Source organism: Manis javanica, chromosome 14 (assembly GCF_040802235.1).
Source record: "Manis javanica isolate MJ-LG chromosome 14, MJ_LKY, whole genome shotgun sequence".
Lineage (NCBI taxonomy): Eukaryota > Metazoa > Chordata > Mammalia > Pholidota > Manidae > Manis > Manis javanica.
In genome coordinates, this window is record NC_133169.1 from 48,765,339 (window position 1) to 48,790,425 (window position 25,087).

Genomic DNA, 25,087 nt, shown 5'->3' on the forward strand with positions numbered 1-25,087 from the left:
CAACTCTGTATTGTTTGACTTGTTATAAGAAGCATGCCAAAATCTAAGTGCATTTAAGAAGTAAAAATGGTTGTGAGAATATTTAGAAACATGGACAGTATCTATTGTGTGGTGACAAAAAAATCATAATGCAAAAATATGTATACTAGGCTTATAACCATATTCACATATCTTCAGGCAAGAGAAGCCTGGAAGGGAATACATTATCATGAAAATAGTTGTTCAAATTTATTCATTCATCATTTATTTCACAAATGTTTGTTCAGCGCCCACTATGGGCCCCACACTTGGCCCTGTCATAATCAAACAGCCAAAGATGCCCCCTCTCATGGAACTTTCATCCTAGCAGGGAGAGGCAGTACATAATAAATGTTAGAAGTTGGTAAGTGAGGGGTATGGAAAAACTGGAGCTGGGTAAGAGCCTGGCGGTGCTGTGGGTGAGGGGGCAGGGTTAAATAGGTTGGTCAAGGAAGGCCTCACTTAGAAAGCGACACTTGAGAGGACTTGAAAGAGGTGAGTGAGTGTGTTATGCAAATACCTGGAATAGCTTTATAAGCAGAAAGAAAAGCCAGTGCAAAGGCCCTGAGGTGGGTTCAAGTAACAGTAATGAAGGCAGTGTGACTGAAACAGAGTAAGCAGTGGGGAGTAAGCCAATCGGTGTTGAGCTCTGTAGGCTACTGTAAGGACTTTGGCTTTTTTTTCCAAGTGAACTGGGAAGACTTTGTGTGGTTTCAAGCAGGGAAATGCCAAGATTCCTCTGGCTGCTGTGTGGAGATTAGGCTCCTGGGAGAGGGGAAGTATAGCTAGAGACCTGACTGCTCAGGTGAGGGATGAAGGTGGCTGTGGGAATGCTAAGGTGTTGGATCCTAGATGGCTTAAAGGTGTATGATTTCTACATAGAGTGGATAGAGGATGTGAGAGGAGTCCGAGGATGGCTCCTGGGGTTTGAGCCTGAGTAAAATGAGGTGGAGCTGATATGAACTGAGAAAAACACTTGGGTGGAATGGGTCTGGGATTGAGGCAAAATCAGGAACTTATTTGTGGACCTCTTCTTCTGTTCGAGTGTAATTGCAATAAAAACTTTGTTTTAAGAATGTTTCTAATATGGTGATGACATCTTTCCAAATAAAAGTCATTTTAAGACTTTTGACCCAGTTACATTCCCAGAACTGAAAACATGCAAGTTATTAGACACGGCTAATAATCTGGAGAAATCACGGGGATAGAAGACATGCCAAAGCTAGGTTCAAGTTTTCAAAAAGGAAAAAAAAAAAAAAGACAGAGGCTACAAATATTCTAGCATATGTCATGTCAGGGATGACATGTTAACTCCAAAAATTAGTAGATGCTCCACTTGGATTCAGCTAGAGGTCAAGAGCACGTCAGACCGACATACTAGGAAAAAGCAACCAGAGAAGTTTTGGAACTCGGAAGTCCAATGTCTGAAGGAGAGGAAAGGTTTCTTCAGATGGCACAGGTCTCCGGTGGCACACGGCACGCGGCAGCGGCGGTACTGAGAGGCTCGTGTCCCGCCTCTAGCACGCTGGCCGCATAACCTCGGGCAGGTCCCCGAGGCTCCGGTGGCAGCCCTGGTCCCGACCTGTGGGCGCACAGTGAGCGTACAGCGAAAGGCAGGCTTGGGGGCGCCGAGAATTCTCACCCTTTTCTTGTTCTTTTCAGACGCGAGGAAGGTCCTGCCTGTGCAAGAGAAGCAGCGGGTAAAAGCACGCGACGACCAACGTTAAGACTTCCCTGTAGTACTCCTGCAGCGCTGTCAGCACAGGAACGGCGGACACGCGGGCCCAGATGCTCCCCGTACTTTCTCACCAGCTGCGAGGGGAGAGGTGCCCTGACCCTACCTATCACGCGGGCAGGTGCCCAGCGCTCTAACGGAGGGGAAGAGGTGGGGCTACCCCGCGAGGCTCCGCCCCTACCTAGCGCTTCTCGCTCCACCTCCTCCCGCCCAAGTCCCGCCCACCAGGCCGACCGAGCGTCAACGCTTGCGACAGACCGAGGCGCCGTGACGTATGCGCAGACGTTATGCGTGCTTCGCCTCCGGGCAGCATTCTCTGCCCGCCCCTTGCACGGAAACTGCTCTCGCTCCCAACTGGGTTCTCACCCAGACCCGGTCCTACCCGTACCCGACTTCAGTCCTGTGAACAGTGACTGTAGAACAACCCCAAGCCCCGCAGGCCCACGTCCCGTGCTCCCGGAGTGGCAGTGGGATAGGCGGGGAGCGGATAGAATAGGCGGGATGAGAGGAGGTGGCGGTCCCTCGGGTCACTTCCGGAGGGCGGGCGGAAGTGGCTGCGGTGGATGGTGGGAGGAGGAAAGCAGCGTGAGGGGAGGGCCTGGCCGCCAGGGGTTGGGGGGGTGGGACCTGGGCTGGCGGCGGGGACCCGACCTGGGCCGGGACTGCGACCCGGGGCGGGCCGTGGCTCCCTGCCGAGACCGGGCGGGATCCAGGTAACCACCGCGTCCCGATAGGGCTAGGGTCGCCGGGCGGTGGAGGGGCTGGGTTAGGACACTAGGGAGGGTGGCGATGTCACTCCCCTCCCCCGTGAACACTGAGCACGGGATTCTGAAGAGAAGGGTGGGAGGAGTTAAATTCTTGACGGGGTAGGGGGTCATGTGGGCGCCACGCCCCTACAGGAAGGAAGGGTGTGTGTGTGTGTAAACTTAGAAGGGAGGGGGCGACAGGGATAGGCTCCCCAGCTGAGAAACTGGAACCCTGCTGTGCTATTGCTGGCGGGACTCAGGCCTCTATTTCCAGGAGAGCGCTCTCGGGAGTGGCCCCGGGGAGTTTGACAGAGACTGGGCATTACATCCCTGGCACAGTGTTGGAAGCAGAGGGGGAGGTGAGGGTGAAGGGAAAGGAGCAATGCATGTGGAAGGTGCCCGCACCTGGGTCTGGAATGGATTTAGTTCAGTTGGGTAGAGCTGGGCGATTAAAACACTGAACACCCTGAGAAGCTTGGGACATGTAGGGCGATTAGTGTGTGGCCCTAATAAGACAAGAGGACAGGAGGGGGATTTCTTTTCTGTATTTCTTGGAAAGCAGTCTGCCCATAGTCAGTGCGTTTGGTTGCTTTTCTCTAGTGAGAATAGGTTCCTTTTCCCTGAAACATGTATGTATGTACGTATTGATACGGTGCCTGTATTTTGAGGTGCAGTACGTGATTGCAGTGGGTGCCTTGTATAACCTTGTGGAGTGTTCACAGAAGGGTTTTGATACAAAGCAAAGGTATCTAATTTAGGTAGGAAGGCCTCTGAATCCATTGGGTTCATAATAGATTAGAGTGTCATAACGTTTAAATATTCCACAGGTTAACACAGAAATCAGCTGTCGGGGCCATGCCTGTTTTAAGACCTGTTTCATCTTACAAACCCCAGCAGAAGACAGATGGGCCAGTCCTCGAAGTGGATGACTTCCCTTCCCTGAGCAAGAGATGGGATAGTACCTGGGATCTGCCCACTTACTTACTAAGCCAACTGAATGAAGGGATGTAACAGACCTGGGAGGGACACTGAAGCCTGCAGTGGGGGGGAGGGGCCTGGACATAACCCTTCCCCCCCAGACTCCTCCCACTCGGAATCCACTCAGCCATGGACTCTGGACCTGGAAAGAGGAGGGAAGCTGCCCTTTGGTGTATCTGATTTGGGATTCTCAGTTTTGGAAATGGTGTGATGGATGGGGGTTTCATGATCTCCAGGGGAGCAATTGAGAGAAGAAAAGAAAGGTAAGGTTCCTGACTCTTTTCCCACTTTGGTGTCTTGCTGCTCCTGTGCAGAAAGTGTTGAGTGGGGCGAGTCTGGGAATGCTGCCATTCAGGAAGTGCCGTGATGAGATACCCTGATGGGTACACAGGAAGCTTCACCTCTCCTCTCTGTGGGGCTGCAGACTTATTCCCAGCCTCTCCTTACCCAGGTCGGAGGGGTACCTTGTAAGGGGTTGTGAGCAATGGCAATTGTGAAGTTAGGCCAAGGAGATTCATGCAAAGAATTTAAACCTTTGTAGGGAGGTTGGATAACATTACCTCTAAGGCCCTTTCCAACATGGAGATAATAGAATTCCAAGTCAGTATGGGCTAAACAGGACTCTGGAATAAATGGATTACCCAGGCAGAGCAGGCTGCTATGTTTTGGGGAGCTAACTGAATAGAACTGCCTTGGGGTATGGGTAGGAGATGGTCCATATAACCTGAGAAGTTTTCTCTCCTACCCCTACCTGTAGAAGGGAACTTAGGCTGTGAAACCTCATGGAGACAGCGGATGAATACAACGCAGGTTTGGTAATTGGTAGGATTTGTGTTCTAACCCTGACTTTCTTAGTCAGTATCCAACACTAGATGTGTGGGTTAAGCTTTGCTGTGTTCTCTTCACCTGAAAAATAGGGATAAATAACTTCTAGATTCCTCACAAGGTTGTTACAAGGAGCAAATGAAATGATAGATTCTGAATAGTATCTGGGGCCATGTACATACAAAACAGTAACACTGACATCCCTTGATGGGCATGTACAAATTGTTACAAGGACAAAAGCTCTGAATTAGGAATTCTGTTCTTCTATTGATTTAGTGTGCTGGCAAAAGCCTTGGATGTCCTTAATTAAAAGCCTGCCTTCATCCCATTACTGGTAAACACTACCTGGGATCGTCAAGTGGTGAAAAAGTACACAGGTCCAAGGAAAATTTAGATTGAGGAATTCTGGACCTCAGGGCTCTCCAGTAAGTGTGGCAAGTGTGCCTCTTTGGGGTAGCAGATTAAAAAGGGATGAAAGAAAGCGTAAATTTCAAGGGCCGAGTGTCTGCAAAGGAGATGGCGCTCCATTTCTTGGAGTGAATGCAAGGCCTTACTTACTGGCCATGTCCTGGTATTCCCTCCTGCTCTTTAAGAAAGTTTTTTTCAGACTGCCATCTCTTAGCCCTTTATATTTTCACATGCTCTGGTCCCACTTAAAACAGACCTGTTCATAGTTACCCTCTCATTTCCTGCCCATACCTTCCTTGAACTCCCATTTACCTATGCCAAGATACCTGCCTTTCTCAGTGGCAATAAACTACAGAAAGGAGAGGTGTTGGGAATTTTGATATTGGGGCATGGTGGCTTGGGCAAGGGGACAGGAAGCTTGTCTGTGTAATACTAAATATTCACTGGGGGCTAGCTACTAATTAAGGTCATGTGCCAGCTGAAAATCATGTATTTATGACTTAGTTTCTGTTTTCCCCCTCCTTCCTTGCCTGAGTCCCCATAGACGGCTGGGCGGGCAGGCCTAGGCGGAGTCACTGGCCCTGAGCTCTTCCTTCTCTCATCTGATGCCTAGGATGGCCCCTTTGAGGCCAGGCTTCTACTTTAGAAGGTCTAAATTTCAGGGTGGGCATATCACCTCCCTCCAGCTTTGCCCAGCAAATTCCTGGTGCCAGGTCTCTGCTTAGGGCTGTGTGGTCCCAGAATGTCTCTGCAGCCCTCATCCTACCTGGGAGGCCTGTTGAGTGCTTCCAAGCACTTGAAGTACCACAGGGTTTTGCTGTATTTGCATAATATTTACATTATGTGAGGTGTTCTGGCTGTTGTGTTGTGTCAGCTTTCTGTCATCACATTGCTGAGGAAGAGAGAGCAGGAACTATCCCTCGGTGGTCTGATGTAAGAGGCGTCTGCAGAAGCCCTGGGCAGGAAGGGCTCTCCCGAGTGTGGAGTGCCAGACACTGATTGCCAGTGGGTGCTGGGTCCTTCTGCAGTCTGACCTGACAAGGGCCACCGGGATTCTGCTGCAGACCTTCAAGGAGGGGAAGCCAGTGCCCTTAGGGGAACTCAGACAGCCTCTCTGGTAAGATGTCTTCCTCACAGTGAGCTAGAATTCCTGTCTCCTCTTCTTTCCACGGAAAGCACTAGTCCTGCTGTTTGCCGGACCCTTCTGCAAAACAGTCCTCAGGACAGCCCTCAGCTGCCTCCCGGGCACTGGGATGCTCAGGCCACTTAGCCAGGAGCAGTAATAGACTTAACCAAATGCTGTGTGTGTGTTTTACCAGAATTTATTTATACCCTGTTCTTCCAAAAGTAATTACATGTGACTGACCAAAAGTTCCACTTCACTGACAGTGCCCACTGATCACTGTGTTCATCTTTTCCCTCTTCTTTGATCTTAATGAGCTGAGTGTCTGAGTCTTCATGGGGAGTAGGGGTGTTGGGAGGAAGGGAGGGGGAAAATAGACATATTGATTTAAAACTTTACTTCTACTGATGGTTTCAAGTCAAGATCTGTCTTAAGTTCAGAGCATGAATTCTTTCCAAATTGTAAAAAATTTCAGGGTATTTTAGGCATGGTTCACAGGAGGGCAGTTTCCCAGAACTGTTTTCACTTCTTTTTCCATCTGTCTCTAGTCCTGTTTGGGAGGTCAGGGGGCGGATGGGGGGCAGGATATAGTTTTGCCTCTTCTGATTCTCCTTTATCCTGTGACCAGATCTTCCCATTTCCTGTAACTTTTGCATAATACAATTCCAGAATGAAGGCACCTGGTTCCTTGTTTCTGCTCTTCTTCCCTGGTAATCCTTCCCCATAAAACCTCCATCAAAAGCCTCTTTGCTCAGGTCAGTTTGGCGCTCATCACCCTGGCTACTTGCCTTTCAGACCAAATGTTTTCCTTGTTTTCGTATAGTAATTCAGCCCATCCCAATTCTCTAACCAGGCCCTTTCTTGGGACAGTCCTCTTGCAGTTGGGGAATTTCTACTCTTCGATCTTCTCTTGAGCCTTGGAATATAAACAAAGGACTGTCTGTAGTCATCGGGTGTGAGTTATGGTGCACAAACAATCCTGTCCTGTTTCCCACTGAACTGCCCTAAATGGAGGATTATCTTTAGAAGTGGGAATCTGACATCTCACAGGCGGTTGATCTCTCTACCTTTCAGCATCCTGCTGTGTCCTTTGTCCTGGAGGGTGATTTTAGCTATTGGTATCTGGGGTCCACAAACCAGTGTTTCCCAATGTTTTACACTCTTAGGAAGCTTATTGTTTTCCCTGGTACGTTGACATGTACTGTGAAGTGTGTAGTCCTCCTACATCCCCCAACTCCCTTCATGAGGAGAGCATGGGCTTGCGTTTCCTGCATTGTCCAAAATCAGCTCCGTTGGAGATCTTGGACACGGACACACAGTCGGTCCAGCTTCACTGAGGTATGTTAGCTCTTCTCTAACTCTGCTCCTTCAGGGCCAGGCTCTAACTGCTTCAACTAGGATTTCCCTGCAGCCCCACTGTGCCTGTCATGCGGGACACAGCCATCTCAGAGCATTTGCACTCAGATGCATGAGGGGAGGCAATGAGTGCCAGCTTTGGAAGCAAGAATGGGTGGGTGTTAAATCTGGCTGTGTACCTCACTTGGTCTTGTAACCTTCAGCCAGTTGGCACTTATCCTGAACCTCATACTCCTCATCTGTAGAGCAAGATGACAATTCATACGCTGCAGAGCTGCTGGGAAGGTCCAGCGTGAGGAGGCCTCTGTGCAGTTTGGTTTACCTCCTAACCTCCTTGCTGGAGCCTCTACACTTTTGTTTTTTGAAACCCAGCATGATTCCTGGTTTCATGTAAAAACAAGTTAGTGAGCAAAGTCAGTAACCACACACCACAGAGTTCCGGCCTGCTGTGTGCCCTGGAACACAGAGGAGGGAAGTGGATGGCGGAGGATCTGGTGCCTGTGGAGTGGGTGTAGGGCTGGCCTTGAACTCAATTCTCAGGGAAGTCGTCTGCAGGAGCATCAAGTAGTTCTTAGCTCCCCACCATGATTTCCCAAGGTCAGCTATGGACATCTAGGCTTTTCTAAGGCACTCCCACATCCCCTTTCAGGTGGCTACCACCCAGTCTTGTGATTGACCCTTTCCTCTTTGCATCTGAGGATTCTACCCTGGGGACAAGTTTGTTTTACTCAGAACTAACAGCTCTCATTCCCCACCCCAACGGAAAAAAAGAGAAGAAACAACTGCCGGTCCTCCTGGGCTTTGGGCAGCAGGTGTTTCCTCCCTGGCTTCTCTTCTGGCACCTGCTTCCTGTGCTCACATCTCCCTGCACCCTGTGGCCCCTCTGTTGCCCCCGACTTCTCCCACTTGGAAGGCAGCGGCAGGGGGTTAGAGAACTGGCCCCCACACCCTTGGTCTTGGGTTTGGTGAGCATGCTACCGGGCTGCCTAGCCTTCTCAGGCAGGGCTGTGCCCTCAACTCCAGAGCCTATGAGCCCTAGGGCTGGGAGGAGGAGATGCCGCGAGCAGTCTAACTGGAGGGCGTTGAAGGCGTTGATGGGGTCGGACGTCGATCCATGGAATTGAGGTTAGGGCAAGGTAGGGCCGATGGTAACAGCTGCCTGCACAGCGCCTCCCGAAGTTCGGGACCCCGGAGAACTTGGATTGTCCAGGCGGAGGGTAACGAAGAGCCGGGCGGAGGAGGCCGGCCCGGGAAGCTGCGTCGGGCGAGGGGGCGGCCGCCCCGCCCCTCGGCCCGGCCCGGCCCGCCCTCCCCGGGGATGGGCCACGTTGCCCGCCCGGCGGGCTGGCCCCGGCGCGCCGCAGGAAGGGCCGGCCAGGAGGAAGGCGCCGGCTGCTGCGTGAGCGCCTGGAACGCGCCCGGGCACCGGCCTCGCTCCCCGCGCCCGGGGCGGGCCAAGTCCAGGACCGGGAAGTTGGCAGGACCTGGTGAGTCGGGCCCGGGGCCGCCGGCGCCCGTCACTTCTGGGGTTGTCCCCGGGAGGCGACGGAGGTCCGGCTGGGGAGGCCCCACGGGAGCGGAGGGGGCGCTCCGGGGGCGTCGGGCCCCGGCCTGAGGAGCTGCCCCTTCCGAGCCCTCGGTGTCGCCCAACAGCCCCGGTGCCCGTGGATCCCAGAGAGCCCGGGTCCCGGCCGCGCGCCCCTCCTGACCCGGGAAGTCCAGCTCATCGTTCCGCCCGCGGAATCCCGGGCCTCCAGCTGTTAGAGGAGGGCGGTTGTGAAACTCGGCCGCAGGGCGGACGTGGGTGCGGGGCCGGAGAGGGTTTGGGGAGCAGCACTGGGAGGTGGTCTTTCCCCCAAACCCTCCCCAGCGTCCTTTCTACAGTCACCAGGGTTTTTTTTCCTCCAGTCCTACGGACGAATTGACTGAAGGTAGAAATATGGAAATTGGCAAGAAACTTTTTCCTACCTGTTTGCTAACGTGTGTGAAGTAGGGGGCTCCTGCGACATGCAGGGGCCCTCTTACAAACTCCGGAGGAGAGGGGCTGTGGCCCACTGGTCTGTCTCCACTAAACGGAAGCCCGGGCATGAGGCTCCATCTTAACCCTTGCCCCTGTGGCCCGTTTAATTAGTCTTTGCTTTAGAACATCACTGGCTCTGATGTCCAGCTTTATTTTCTGTTATTTATAATATTTTCAGACCATGTAGCCTTTTCTCTTAGATGCTCACATACCCTGCGGTCTGCTTCCCCATCCTGAATCACCCCTCCCCTGCCGATTATGGGAGGCCACTGAGCTCCCCTGGATGCCTGCTTCAACATCCTTTTTTTTCAGGGTTAGAAAGCTCTGTGGTATGTCTCATTGCAGGGGCATATATAACAGGATAAACCCATTTCGTGTTTGGGACATTGCAGTCATTGTCACTAATTTTTTATCATCAGAGACCAGGGCCTTGGAAATATCTCAGATCCACCCTTCCCCTGCTCAGATGAGGTACACAAGGTGCAAGTGGTTGAAGTGACTTGCTCAGGGTTACCTGTTTTCCCAGGCCTTCGTGCTTTTCTGCTACACTAACATCAGACTTCCCTTCATTCTTCCCCAGGATGAATATAACCTGCATCCCTTCCCTCCTAGGGCTTATTCTCTAAGCCCTTGAATTTAGTTTGTCCTCTCTGACCCCCTTTCAGTTCATCAATCCCATGGCTCATGGTTGATGCTGGCTCTCAGCTGGGAACTAAGCGGGGATTGTCACCTGGAATACCTGTAGGTGTCCTGTCCATGTGGCCTGGGCTTCCTCTTACCTTGATGGCTGGTTTCCAAGAGCAGGCATCTCATGTGGAAACTGTATTCCCTTTCATGAAAGAGTCGTATCGTTGCTTCCTCTGGTGTAGTCATAGATCAAAAAGTGGGAACATGGGCCCCACCTGCCCCACCTCTGGAGGGAGTAGTAGTGTCAACTGAAAGAAGAGCATGTGGGATGCGATGTGTGGTGGTCATGTTTGGAAATTGTAACCCTTCACTCTCATGCTGCTGGCTTGGTCTTCCTTCTCCCAGATTAGGCAATAATGCAAGCCACCCTCCATCTAGCCACTTGCACTTCACACATGTGCTAAGCACTGTGATAGACTTAGAGGTCACAGAACCTCTTTCCTGAGGAGTAAGGTGAGAACCCAGAAACGCAGTCACCATTTCAGTTGCAGTGTGGAGAGAGCATGGTAGGAGCGCACTCATGCAAGGGCCTGGCGCTGCCTGGGGTGTGACAGAAAGTCTCGCCTGAACTGGGCTCTAAAGGATGTGGGAGCACTTTGGGGTCGGGTTCTGTGGGCAGTTTTTAGGATGAGGGACCAGCGGGACCAGACTCAGTAGCATACTCTGTACCTACTGGTAGAAGTCAGTATGCAAATGTACCCACTGGTCGAAGTCAGTAGCCTGCTGAGGCGAGTGTAGGGTTCATGGGTTTAGTGCCTGGAGGTGAGGCTAGAAAAGAGGTTTGCCCATGTCTCATAATGATAAGTGTGAGTTTTGTCCTGTGGGCAACGGCAGCCTATGATGGTTTTTAAGGCGGGTAGTGTTGTAAACAGGTGTGCACTTTAGGAAGGATTCTCTGTTGCTGTTGGGAAAGTTGCTTAAAGGGAAGTGAGATTACTGATAGGTAGACCTGCTGAGAAGTTAGTCAAGAGGTCAGGCTTAAAGCAATATTTCATAATAGGGAAAGAGAGTTCAGGTTAAAGGGTTTGAGAGTTTGAAATGGGAAATTGGCAGTGAATGAGTATAACTGTCTCTTCCATTTTCATAATTCTAAAATTCTTGGGGCTGAATGTGTTTCAGAATTCAGAATTTTTTGGATTTTAAAAAGATGATGTGGTGCATTTATCATGTAGGGTGAGGCCTGGAGCAGCATACTGTTCCCAGTGTGTTTATTTCTGTAGCAAAATGTATGAAGAGTCACACTAAGCAGGATAAATAAATACTAAATAGCTTCACATTAGATCAGATCAGATTTTGCCAAATGAGGTTAGATCAGGTTTTACTGCCAAGTAAGTACAGAAAACTTCCATTTTTCTCAGCTTTTTGGACTTGGGAATTGCAGTTCAGGGATTGTAGGTGAGTGACATCCACACAGAAGCCACTTTTTAAGTTACAGGCAAATCTGCTTAATGTCAGGGACCCTATCAGCTTGGCAGTCCTGGGGGAGCCATTCCCTGTCTATGAGTAGCTTGGAGCTGGGGGGACTTGGCAGACAGTGAGCAAGAGGTTGCCCTGGTGCTGATAGTTGTGAAGGGGAGGTGGACCTCATGTGGTCCAGAGGTATCAGGGAAGGTGTCCAGGCTGAGACGTGAGTCAGAGCCCACCTGGTGAAGAGAGGGAAGAGCGGACCAGGCACACAGGCACATGCAAAGGCCCTGGGGCAGACTTGGATGTTTGGAGCCCAGAAGAATCTAGTATAGTGAAGTAGAGAGAGCCAGAGAGAGAGGGGACACGTGAGAGATTGGCTGACATTATGTGGTCACACACGCTGGGCACTGTACTTGTCTTACCCAATCCTCACAGCAACCCTGTGAGGTATTCTATAATGGTTTCCATATTAGAGGTGAGAAATTGGCTTTCAAAGATGTTAAAATATAACATGGGTTGATGCTAGGCGTTGCCCTGGGCTGTTGACTCACCCTTGTTGCTGTGAACCCTCCTGATGAAAGGGCTCAGAGCACCACTTCCTGCCTGACTGCGTGGACCCTCCTGGTCAAAGCTTGGCCTTCTGGGCTTTCTCTTAGGGCACAGCACGTGAGGGTGGAGTGCACAAGCTTGTGTATGCACACACCACTGACTTCCAGACAGAGTGAAAGGTCCTGCGCTGGAGAATACGTGGAAAAGCCACAGGACTTGGCACCAGACTCTGGATGAGTCTGTGTAGAGAAGCTGTGGGGCCTGGGAATAAGTGTGTCCTGTTCTTCTGTGGTAAGAGGAGCAAGTTTGTTTGAGAACTTAGAGGAAAGGTTCATGGGCTGAAGAACTTAGCCTGAGGGCTAATGTGGAGGCCTGGGCTGAACTGGGGCTGCTGTTTCCTGTGGGTCATGCAGCCCCTCAAGACATTTATATATTTTCTCTAAGAATCCTTTCCTGAGAGGCTGAGAAAACTGCTTTGATGTTCAGAGCTTAGAGGGTTGGTGGGGAGGTCTCCTAATCCTAATGTCTGGAGAGGAGTGACTGAAGGATGTCCTTGAGGCTTTGACACCCGGCTGGGAGCTTGCCTGTCTGAGATGGCTTACTGAGAGGTCAGGGACATGCATGATCCTCTAGCCCTCTGTCCACCTCTGTGGGTGAAGTTTCGTCTCTCTTCCTCTCCTCATCCATTTAACCTAAATACCTTTCCTGCCCAATCATTTGGGAGGCAGGAGGTTGGGGGATAGGGAATCAAGGGCAGGAGATTGAAGAAGGAAAAGTTGCAACATTGTTGATCACATCCGGAGGGACAGTGAGGAAGAAACTGAAAATCTGTGCGTCTCTCTTCTAGGAAACTGTGATTGGCACGTGAGCACTGATAAAATGGAATTTAATGACAGTAAAACAAACAGACTTGAAGTTTCTGAGAAGTCTGGTTCTGTGGAGTTATGGGGGCAGATAGGGGCAGACGGCTTCTAGGAGGAAGACAGGTGGTGGTGCTGGGAGGGGAGTCTCCCCATGAGTGAGACAGAATGCCAGTCCCTTTAGAGACTCTCCAGCATCAGCCCTTTGATCCTTTGATGTTGAGCTTCTGGCTTGAGAGCCCAGGAGTGTAGAGATGAGATTTAGTTGATATTAGAGAACTGGGCTATGAGGTAGAGGGTAACCAGCAGAGCAGCTGGCCCAAGAAGGTACATCCCTGGAGCTTTGGGGTTGAAGGGTGGAGACCAGAGGCAGGAAGGCCAGGGAGAGTCTCGTCAGGATTGGCAGTTGTCTGGGAACTGGAGGGTGTGTAGATCCTTTCAAGTAATGGGGTCTGAGAGACTAAGGGACTTGTCTTGGTGGGACTGTGCCTTTTCTGGATGGATGTGTGTCGCCTGCCCCCTTTCCCAGGGTCTGGCAGACAGCAGGTGTGTGATGCAGGGCATTGAGTCGTGGAGAGGGAAGGACAAAGGGATTGCCTCAGCACCTCTTACTGATGTGCGCAGCTGCAGCCATATTGGGTGAAGCTAGTCAGAGCTGTGGGCCATGTACCTAAATTTGATTTTAAGAAACTATTTGGAATTAACTGCAAACTTACAGAAAAGTTTCAAGAATAAGAATGGTACAGGACACTCAGTCCCTTTACTCAGATTCACCTATTAACATTTTGCTCCCTTTGCTGTCTCTTTTTATGTGTATAATATGTAATATACAGTCTTTTTGTTCTCAGTCACGTCATCTATCACGGCCCTCTATGTCTAATGCTTAAAAGTGCGTATTATCTAAAAATTGGGATATTCTTTTACATTACCACAGTACAGCTGTCATCAACACTGGTAATTTAATCTATCTTCTATATTCCAGTTTTGTCATTTGTCCCAATAATGTATTTAAAAAAAAGTTTTATTGAGGTTTAATTACATAGAGTAAATTGCACATATTTAAAATATACAATTTGATAAGTTTGGACATATTTATACACCCATGAAACTATCACTCCAGTCAAGATAATAAACATCCACCTCCCCTTCGGGTTTCCTAGTGTCCCTTTGTAATTCCTCTCCTGCTGTCCTCAGTGCTCCCAACCCAGGCAACCACTGATCTGCCTTCTGCCACTATAGGTTAACTTCGTATTTTCTGGAGATTCATATAAGTGGAATCATAGTGTATGTGGTCTTTTTTGGGTCTTTCAGACTTGCATAATTATTTTGAGATTCATCTATGTGTTGTATGTATAAGTAAGTTTTCGTCTTTATTCCTGAGTATTATTATTACATTGTACAGGTAAACAGCAATTTGTGTATCCATATCTCCCTGTTGATATGCCTTTTGTTTGTTTCCAGTTTTTGGCAGTTATGAATAAAGCTGCTATAAACATTCAGTGCAGGTTTTCGTATCTTTTCATTTCTCTTGGGTATATATCTAGGAGTAGACTTGCTGGGATATATGGTAACTGTTCAGTATTTTAACTGAACTGTCGAAGTTCTATAAAAGGCCTTTTGTTCCATACCTCACACCATATACAAAAATTAACTCAAAATGAATCAACCTAAATGTAAGGCCTAAAACTATAAAATCTAAAAATGAAAACATAGGGGAAGATCTCTGTGACTTCAGCAAAGATTTCTTAGATACAGTGCCAAAAGCATGATCCATAAAATGAAAAATCCTGAAAACAAACATCAAAAACTTTTCTTTAGCTGACACTGTTACAAGAATAGAAATGGTTGAATTTTTGCCAATCTGATGGCTGAGAAATGTTATCTTAGTCTAGTTTTAATTTTAATTTTTCTTATAAGTGGAATTGAACATCTTTTTATATGTGTAAAGACCATTTTCATATCTTTTTTGTGAGTTGCCCTTGTCTTTTAGACAAGGAGTTTTGGCCTTTTCTCCCCTCAGTTTTTAAAAAATTCTTTGTCTATCAGGGTATTGGCTTTTTATTTGTACTGTATGTTGCAAAAATTCTTCCCTGGTTTGTTGTCTTTTGACTCAGCTTATGGTGTTTTTAGCCACGCAAATGTGTTTTATTATTGCATCTGGATTTTGAGTCATAATTTAGAAAGCCTTTCCTTGTACCCAGGTGAAGGAAGAATTAACCCATGTTTTCTTCTAGCACTGAAAGTTTTATTTTTATATCTTGATCTCTAATCCACTTGGAAATTATTCTTGTGTATGGATCTAAAATAAAATTTTATTTTTCCAAACAGCTATATAGGTGTTATAACACAATAAGACCATTTTTGCCCCAGTAGTTCTAAATATCACCTTTACTGGACATGAAATTTCTAAGTGTATTTGGGTCTGTTTCTGGAATTAATTCTTCTTTGGGTGATCTGTTTGTTTACAAACTAGCACCACACAGTGTTAATTATAGAGGCCTTGTGGTAGGTAGCATTTTAATACCTGGTAAAGCCAGTCACTTTTCACAGCTTGTTTTCACTATTTTCCTATATACTCTTGTATGTTTATCCTTCGCAAGAACATGGGATATTTAAGTTGTCTTTTATGTTTTTTAGGAATTACAGGTTCATGTAGGTTTTACGTATTTCATGTTGTTTTTCCTAAATATTCATTTTTATAGCTACTGTAAGTAATGTTTTGTCATCCATGATTTATTCTATTGAGTTGTTATTTGTCAGTATGAAGCCTATTGATTTTTTAATTTTGGTATAATTAATATAAATCACATGAGCAACATTGTGGTTACTAGATTCCCCCCATTATCAAGTCCCCACCACATACCCCATTATAGTTACTGTCCATCAGTGTAGTAAGATGCTATAGGGTCACTACTTGTCTTCTCTGTGCTATACTGCCTTCCCTGTTATGGTATGTGTGCTAATTGTAATGAAGCCTATTGATTTTTACATGTTAATTTTTATATGCTGCTACCTTGCTCAGTACTTTATTTGGGTTTGTTTTATCATTAATTCTCTTACAGTTTTCCAGACATGTTCTCACAGAGTCAGCTAATAGAGACATTTTTGCTTCTATTCCACTTCTGCCTTTAATTGTGTTCTGTAGTCCAATTGCATGGGCCCATCCCTCCAACAGAATGTTAAATAGTCATGCAGTTTATGGGTGGCTTGGCTTTGCCCTGATCTTCAAGGGAATGCCTCTGTACTTACCTGTTAGTTAAGGTGCTGGCTCTAGCTCTGAGGTGTAATATTTGAGTTTTTAAATCTGCAATTTTGGGGCCGTTTGATTTGAGCAATGGGAGGTAGTTGGTCTCAGCTCCACTCTTCCCCTAAGCTCTGGATGGAAGATGGGAATGAAATCTGAGGTAAGAAAGGGAGTAGGGGTTGCTTTGCTCCCTGCCGTCCACCAACATCACTGTCTACTTACCCCTCAAATATACTGATTTTCTGAGGACTAATGAGCTCATTTTGGAGCGGGGGAGCATGTTACCCCAATCCTGTTCTCCCATGCAGATTGACCTTCCAGGTTAGCGTACTGCACAGCGCTTTTCTTTGAGGGCCCTGGAGTCAACATGGTTCTGGCCTCCCACCTACCTCACATTTTGGCCTGTTCCTGGGACCGCAGCTCCACCCTCCTCCCAACTGTTCCACCGCAGGGCAATGCCTTTGTGATGAGGGTTGGTTTTCTCTCTCCTCTCCCCAGGTGCATGGCTGCTTCCTAACCCGAAGCCCAGAGGAGGCCTTTGCGCAGTGGGGAGTGAGCCAGGCAAGCGAGGGCAGCCTCGGCCCCACCCCTAACCGCCTCCCCCGCGGGGGCCAGGATGCTGAAGAAGCAGTCTGCAGGGCTTGTGCTGTGGGGCGCCATCCTCTTCGTGGCCTGGAACGCCCTGCTGCTGCTCTTCTTCTGGACGCGCCCGGCGCCCAGCAGGCTGCCTTCCGACGGCGCTCTCTCTGACGACCCGGCCGGCCTCACCCGCGAGGTGATCCGCCTGGCCCAGGACGCCGAGGTGGAGCTGGAGCGGCAGCGGGGGCTGTTGCAGCAGATCAGAGAGCACCATGCACGCTGGAGTCAGCGGCGGCGGGTGCCCTCTGCGGCCACACCCGTCCCACCGCGCGTGTCCGCGCCCTCGCCGCCCGCGGTGATCCCCATCCTGGTCATCGCCTGCGACCGCAGCACCGTGCGGCGCTGCCTGGACAAGCTGCTGCATTACCGGCCCTCGGCCGAGCTCTTCCCCATCATCGTAAGCCAGGACTGTGGGCACGAGGAGACGGCGCAGGTCATCGCCTCCTACGGCAGCGCCATTACTCACATCCGGCAGCCGGACCTGAGCGCCATCGCCGTGCAGCCCGATCACCGGAAGTTCCAGGGCTACTACAAGATCGCGCGCCACTACCGCTGGGCGCTGGGCCAGGTCTTCCACAAGTTCAGGTTCCCCGCCGCAGTGGTGGTGGAGGACGATCTGGAGGTGGCGCCCGACTTCTTCGAGTACTTTCAGGCCACCTACCCGCTGCTGCGCGCCGACCCGTCCCTCTGGTGCGTGTCGGCCTGGCACGACAACGGCAAGGAGCAGATGGTGGACGCGAGCAAGCCCGAGCTGCTCTACCGCACGGACTTCTTCCCGGGCCTCGGCTGGCTGCTGCTGGCCGAGCTCTGGGCTGAACTGGAGCCCAAGTGGCCCAAGGCTTTCTGGGACGACTGGATGCGGCGGCCGGAGCAGCGGCAGGGCCGCGCCTGCGTGCGCCCCGAGGTCTCCCGAACCATGACCTTTGGCCGCAAGGGCGTGAGCCACGGCCAGTTCTTCGACCAACACCTCAAGTTCATCAAGCTGAACCAGCACTTCGTGCCCTTCACGCAGCTAGACCTGTCGTACCTGCGGCGGGAGGCCTACGACCGGGATTTCCTGGCCCGCGTCTACACCGCCCCTCTGCTGCAGGTGGAAAAAGTGAGGACCAGTGAGCGGAACGAGCTAGGGGAGGTGCGGGTGCAGTACACGGGCAGGGACAGCTTCAAGGCCTTCGCCAAGGCGCTGGGTGTCATGGACGACCTTAAGTCCGGAGTCCCCAGGGCCGGCTACCGCGGCATCGTCAGCTTCCTGTTCCGTGGCCGCCGCGTGCACCTGGCCCCGCCGCAGACCTGGGACGGCTACGATCCCAGCTGGAATTAGCCGCGTCGCCTGTGCCTGCTGGCCGCGTTCTGCCGTGTGTCGGACCGAGACCGGACGCAGCCCCTGGGCTGCATCCTCCTCCGTGTTTCTCTCCTGAGTCCATTTAACTTTTTCTTCTCTTTTCTTTTCTTTTTTTGGAGTGGCATTCTAGTGCACAGATGATCAAGTGAGGGTTATTCTCCCGTTTTCAAGGGAGTCAAATCAGGGGAACCTTACAGGGGTATATTGGGGGGAATTAAGCAGGAAACCACTGTGTGGTAGGGAGAGACTTGGGCTTGTTGGGGCCACAAACCTGCATGTTCCAGGCTGACTCCCGGGGTGTCTGCAGAAAGGTTGGCAACTTCAGCTCTCTTGACCAGGCCTCTCCCTATCTCGGTTCTTCCAGCCAGGGCATGAGCCCCCTGCTTGTGCGTGCCGCGCATCCCCACATTCCCCCACTTGGAGGTGGGGCAGGGTTCTGTGAGAAGAGAAGGTATCTGGCCAAAATGAGACTAACCAGAGGGGTTTCACTATCAGGGTCTGGCAGGGGACCTTGGGTCCTCAGGGCTGCTGCCTCCTGCCGTGTTTTTCTTCCTCCCTCTCCTTAACCCTAACCTCGCACCTCTTACCCAGCAGCCTAGCCTTTGTGATTCTAAGATGACTAGCTGAAGGGGAAGAGCAGCTTATCCCTGGCAGTGGGGGGAGGCCTTGGTGTGCTGGGGCACACCTCCTTCATCCTGCCTCAAAGAAACAGGCTCTGTCCCCTTTTCCCATCCTTTTAAAATATGGATCCTTTCTCTGTTGCTCTAGGAGGGTTTCATGCTGGTGTGGGGAAGGGAGCTTAGATCCTTGAGCCTCTTTTCCCCTCGGGTTTTGTGCACAGGCTCCTCCCCGAGGGGTGTGGCTTCAGGCGGCACTCTCAGGGCGAGGCAGAGCAGCAGACAGGGTGGCCCTGGCCCCCCTTCTCTCCCCTAAGCATTACCAGGTTCCCTCAGATGAGGATGCGGATGGTGGCCGTTGGAGAGCAATGTGTGTGTGTGGGTGTTTTTGGCCTGACCTCAGTTCATGCAAGAAAGTTGAAGCTACAAAATTATTTTCAAAAATAAAGGCTGAATTGTCTGAAAAACACTGTATATGTATGTGTTCTGGAAAAGGAGGTGGAGGCTTGAAGAAGGGGCTGGACAGCGAGAGAAGAGGATCCCTTGAAGGAAGGGAAGCAGATGACCAGGAGATGGGTCAGGGAAGAGGCACAGGAGAGCTGAGGAGGGCCCAGGGTGCAAGAAAGGCCAGGCGTGGGGATGGAGAGGGTCCAAGGCCATACTCCCCACAGCCGATCTCCAGAGGTGGGCTATGCAGCCTCCCGTGGGCTTGGCCTTGCCCCCGAGCCTGAAGGCCTGGTCGGAGAACAGGGCGGGCGGGCCTTGCCTCGTGGGCGCAGTGTGTGCGGGGCGCCCTCTCCTGGCATATGCGGCGCTTTCCGGGTATCCTCCAGGACCTGCCACTGAGCTCCGGGATAGCCAGGTAAGCCCCGGGAGTGGCACGGAGAGCCTTGACCCCGACCCTAGAGAGAATGCATTTTACCCCTGCCACCCAAAGCACACAACTGGCAACCGTTTCCTGGAACCATTTACCCACCGCATGTAACATTCTGAGAGTTTCTGTTCAGTTTTTTTTCTCTTTAATGCTGCTTGTGACCCACCAACATGATTTCATTAGTGAGGTGGCTTGTTGACAGCAACCATTCCAAAGCTAAACCAGATGGGTGAGCTGTGTGGGGGGGACGTGGGGTCACCTGGGCACCGAGGGAGCAGCTCCTGCCTACCTTCTGGGCTCAGGAATGCTGTGTACAAAGGGAACCAGTGTCAGATATTAATTTTAACCTTTTAGATTTTTGTAGAGCACATCTTCCCACATGCTCTTAGATGGATTGTTTATTTGGGGCTGGGGAGATGGTCATTAACCCTGATTTGCACATAGGGAAATAGGCCCACTGACACTGGGTCCCCCCTAACACAGCTGAGCCAGGAGACTGTGTTCTCAGACTCCCTCTTAGCATTAAATTTATTTGACAATTGCTTACTAAATGCATGGTTCTGAATGCTCCACCATTAACGTTAACTCATTTGAGTACTCATGGGTGGTAAGTACAGCTCTGGTTTTACAGGCAAGAAAACAGGAACATAGAGGTTCCCTTACCCAAGGTCACACACCCAGGTAGGGGGAGTCTGGGTTTGAATGGGAGCCCATGGTGTTAATCACTACCTAATAGTTGGACAGTTCCCTTTCTGCCTTCCTCTAAGGTTACCTCCTCAGCCTGCTTGGTACTCTGGTCTCTTCTCCCTCAAGCCCCAGGGTGGTGGGTGGGTCTGGATGCAGTCTGCGCAGGGTGGTAGGGGCAGCCCTCCTCAAGAGATCACAAAGGAAGAGCCTCTCTCTCAAGATACAGGCTGTCTTCTTAGGTTTCTCCTGAAGGGACAGGCACTTTCTGGGGTCTCTGTGTCCTGTTTGGCTTCCTTTTGATGTGACTCCCCAGAAAGACATCCTCCGGTGTGGTTCATGTGTGCATGGCTACCGCCCTTAAGAGCTGTCATCCTGCAGATAACCAAGCAAGCAGAAATACCATGGAAAAGCATGCGGTCATTAAATACTGCAGAACTTGAGTTCAGAGATTTAAAGATAATTCTAAAAGCTCACCCAGCTCATTACAGCTACCATGCCAGGTGGGCCCTCACTGAAACAGCTGGGGACTGGCACAGCCCAGGCAGGTTGTAAGTCCCCAAGGATGGAGGGTCGGTCTGTATGGCGCCTGGGGTTACAGCTGTTTACGGAAGCCTCTCTGGAACAGGGTGTGCTGGTGGGCCCAGCCATGGCTTCCGCCCGTGCACCACTCCTCCACCTTGGCCCCAACACTTCCGCCCCTGCCTGAGATTCACAGCCCTTCCTCCACTTCCTGATATCCTCTCACTTCTGGTTCTCCAGAATCGCTGATTCTGCCTTCCTACCACAGTCCCCCCAGTACAAGTCTTTTGGCCTTTGCCCTAAATAACAAAACCTCAGCTGAGTACATTTTAAAGATTTAATTGGCTTTATTAAATGATTCATGCATGAGCCCATCCATCCCAGCCCATTTAGCAAGTAGAAAGGAGTTCCAAGGGTTACAGAAAGGGAAAGGTTTTTAAAGGCAGGGCAGGGGAGTCATAAACAAAAATGATTATTTTGGGCAAGGTCACCTCCCTTTGAGGAACCAAAGGGTCTTATTAGATGGATTACTTCACCAGTACTGACCAGGAAATTCCAGACTGACTGGTTAAGATTACATTCCTGGTGGGGGTTTGAAATTGCAACTAGGTTTGGTATCAAGCCCCCTCTTTGGTTATGTGGGCTTAGCACAAGTGACTCCATTTTGAGCCTGTTGTTTCTTCATAACACCCTCCTCTGTTTTCTGGGTCATTCTGGTAGAATCTCATTTGTGAGGTGAGTCACCCCCAGTGTGGACAAATGTGTCAGGTGGCATCTCTGGCCAGGACTGAGAGGTTAGAGGCTGGGGACCTAGGGGCCTGGCAGTGGGCCAGGAGCCGAGGGATCAGTATTTAGTGTTAGATACAATGCCCTTTTAAAGTGAAAGGTGTCATTATTTCTGTTTCTCATTACAAAATCAATACATGTTCATTTTAGGAAGTCAGAAGGCAGATAATATAATAAAAACATTCACATTTCCATATTCCACCTCACCCCTATTTCTACCCATCGAGTTTCTTTTTCACATAGATAGATAGATAAAACATTTATCAGATAAAACCCATAAAGTTACACATGTTTATTTAGCTTTATATGTTAAACATTTATATATGTCCTATATATTGTTTTATCACCATGTCAATTATTCACCTTCACCATAATTTTAGTCGTTTACCCTTTTTCTTAAGTGTCTTAGACAAACATGGGATTTCAGGCTTCCTGACAGGATTTCCTTAGAAGTCAGTCAGTTTGCCTCCCACCAACATAAAAACATTTTCCTCCTTAAATATTTTCGGGAGTATATGCCTCACATCTACTTTGGACCCTCTGCCTACTGATTCCAAGATTGGACCTTTGAACCTCCATCTGTTCTTGTCTAACCTGGACAGTCAGGAGCACTTACATGTGCAACAGACAGCAGGGCCTTTGCTGGGGGGGAGGGGAGGTGGTGCACATCTGTCCTGATGCTGAGACCAGGCCTGGTCGCTGAGGTCCTACTGTGAGCTGGTCTGGCTCCTGATCAGCTATTGCCCTGCCAGTGGCAGAGACAACAGTGCTACCCTCGGGTGAGTGTGAGGCTAATATTAACCAGTAAGGGTAAAAGCAGCAGTCCGAGTCCTGGAGGACTGTCTGTCTTCCGTGCTCTCCCTTCCTGGTTTCGCCCTTGATTCTCCCCACCCCCGTGTTCCCCTCTGCACGTATCTGGACCTCACAGGGCAGGTGCAGCCCAGACTTAGGGAGAAGGAGTGGACAGTACTGAGCTCTGGTACCCTTCCCCCACAGCCTACCCAGGCTAATTGAAATCTGGCTCTTTATCCTGAAATGATAAGACTGTCTGATTAGATTCAGCTGTGAACAGAAAACCCAAATCACTGTGCCTCTCATGAGAGCTGGATGGTGTAGGGCTGGCATGGTGGTGCCCGTATCTTTCTCTCACCCTCCTTATCAGGAGACTTACATCCTAGATGTCACTCCTTGGCTGGGCGGCCGTCTCACTCACGCAGGAAGAAAGGACAGGAAGAAGAAGGGCAAAGGGTAGATGTTGGCTGCTGGTGCTCCTTTCTTGGAAGCTCACAAATAGTGTGTAACAGCTCCTGGCCAGACCCGGATTGCACAGATACACTGTTCTGCAGAGAGACGGGAAAAAGAAGCTGTTCATTGTAATCAAATGAACAATCCCTCTTACTAAGGAAGAAAGCAGCAATTGCGTAGGAAGCCCTGGGGACCTCCACCACCCCCAGGGTCTGGAAGACCCAGGAACACTTGAGAAGCGGCAGGGAGGAGGAGAGGGTAGGATGATGGGGAGGTTCCGAGCCTTGATGTGGAGAGGGCAGCTTTTGAGCCTCCTGCAGGCCTAACGCCAGTGGACTGCGTGAGAAGCATGTCCCACCGTGCTCAAGGGGGCTTTCCCAGGGTCATACATGATGACTGAAATTCTTAAAAGGTCACATAGCCCCAGAAATCCTGATTGACAAGGGAGCAGATTATTTTTCCTTTTTGAATATTTTCAGGAGTGTACACCTCACATCCTTCCTGGACCCTGCCTGCTGGTTCCATTGCTATGGGGGACCCTGCAGGAAATGTCATGGGACCTGGTACCCTTCTGATTGATCCCCACCCAGTGTGATTATTCCTTTTGCTCTTTCTAAGGGAAGAAGAGGGATTTACATTCTCACGACCACTGCCTAAACCAGGAGATGTGCTGCATACCTGTGTTCAAGGCAGAGGACCTTTATCTGACAGAGCATCAGTCTGGCAGCTGGACCATAGAGGCCCAAAGTGATGATGGCCTAAACAAGATGGTTTATTTCTCGTTCGCTCTTAAGTCCGGGTTGGGTGGCGGTTCAGAGCTGCTGCTGAAGGTCCACGTGCACCAGGAACTCAGTCCAGCATCCTGCGTTCCTACAGCTTTAACACATGGCTCCCAGCTCCTGCTGAAGATGGTGCCTTGACTCTGAAAGGAGGAAGAGGGAAGGAGAGGGCAAGCCCTTTGTTTTTTGAATGAAACGCAGAATTTGCACATATCACCTTCCACCACCTCCCACTCACCACGACTTGGTGGTGCTCCCCTAGTCAGGGGAGACTGGGAGATGGGGTGGTAGCCGCAACTGCAGCTAAAACTTAGTAACAGGTAAGAGGAGGAGGAGGAACCACTTCGGGAGGAGGCGGTTCCCTGCCCAGGGCAAGCTCCCTATGAATTCCGGTAGACTGAAGGAAGGCAAGAGCAGTAAGTTGGAGATGAAAGAGTTTATTCTCAAGGTACATCTCCTCGTTCTGAACCTGTCGTGCTCTCTGGCACCACTCGGGACCCCCTCACTCACGGCTCCCGAGCTCCCAGCTCCCCAGCTTGCTCACTCTCTCTGGCCACACTCCCCACTCAGAACCCAGGCTGTTGGCTCTTCCCACCTTGCACACTGGGCCCACTGCCCTGGGGGAAGCTCCGTGGGCAGGTCCCTGGGACTGGTGGGCACCTCACCAGTTACCAGGAGGGGAGGAGAGAATCGGTGCTTCCTCTCCACCCCTACCCTAGCCCCGCAATTCCATGAGTCACCAGCAGCTCTGCCTCTGGTAAACATCCCATAAACATGCAAACATGCTCTTACTATATACACAGTGGGTGCTATTTAGGTCAGGCAGGAATCCTGGCCAGAAAGTTCCATTTTCCCCATGAAAGATTAGCCTTCCTTGGGTGTGAGTAATATGGCAAAACTTATCAAAACCTCTCCTTGGAGACAATATTTGCTTATTTTTCAAACTTTCTATTTAGCAAAAGGAAGAAGCCCCTGAGGACCCCAAATGGAGTAGGTGAGAGGTGATGGGGCCTCACCAGGGTCCCCAGTGCCTCCCCTAGGAAGACAGACAGGAGCAGCATGCTGAGGAACCAGCCTCATGAAGCTGTACAGTGGGAGTGAGGTCAAGTCACGAAAGGGACCCTGCTTCTGTCTCGTTTGCTGGGCTGTTTAGGCTGGGAGCCCTGAGCTGCGTGGAGCGGCCATGTAAGGTGAGGCAGCCGTGCGCCCTGCTGCGGAGGGCACAGCCCTGTGAGGGAGCTGTGTTGCCTATCCATCCGGGAGCCTTTGGACATCTGCAGCCTGGCTGACATCTAGCTGCACCTGCCCGGGACACCCCAAGTTATACTGGCCCAGCCGAGCCCTTCCTGAGCTTATGACCTCCAAATAGTGAGCAAAGTAAAATGACTGTTTTATGAGGCTAAGTTTTGAGGTAATTTGTTAACTGACAATAGTACCCAGTATTCTCAGGTGTAGTGTTCCATCACTGAAATCTTAGAAGAGTTTATGTAACCAGAGAAAAATGTTTAAACAAATACTTTGAGAATAGGAATTTTTAAGCATTTATGCCTCAACACCCAAGGGTGAGGATGTTGTTATCTAGAAGACTGGTTCAATTATTTAGGTAGAAATGATCTTTGAATGAATGGATGTGCATATCTTTT

The 25,087-nt window shown here is 50.3% G+C and overlaps 1 protein-coding gene and 1 long non-coding RNA gene across 8 annotated transcripts in view; one reads left to right on the plus strand and one right to left on the minus strand.

Annotated features, from left to right (window-relative positions):
- Window positions 1-398: 398 nt before the first annotated feature.
- On the minus strand, window positions 399-2,343 carry LOC118969055 (uncharacterized). The gene is made up of 2 exons (XR_005056942.2): window positions 2,012-2,343; window positions 399-1,698 (listed from the first exon to the last, which is right to left on the minus strand). It is a non-coding gene; the product is annotated as an uncharacterized lncRNA (long non-coding RNA).
- The window catches only part of MGAT1 (alpha-1,3-mannosyl-glycoprotein 2-beta-N-acetylglucosaminyltransferase), a 139,657-nt gene continuing 116,904 nt past the window's right edge, over window positions 2,335-25,087 (plus strand). For 3 of the 7 annotated variants that reach the window (XR_012125276.1, XR_005056931.2, XR_012125277.1), the window contains exons 1-2: window positions 2,335-2,466; window positions 3,327-3,740. Coding sequence is in view for 4 of the 7 variants with exons in the window: in XM_017649916.3 (XP_017505405.3) it covers window positions 16,573-17,916 (1,344 nt within the window). In the remaining 3 variants the exon portion in view is untranslated. Of the gene's footprint in view, window positions 2,467-2,717; window positions 2,859-3,326; window positions 3,741-5,645; window positions 5,828-8,498; window positions 8,677-16,454; window positions 19,022-25,087 lie in introns of those variants that run through there. The other 4 variants (XM_017649916.3, XM_017649917.3, XM_017649918.3 and 1 more) reach the window with 4 other exon arrangements.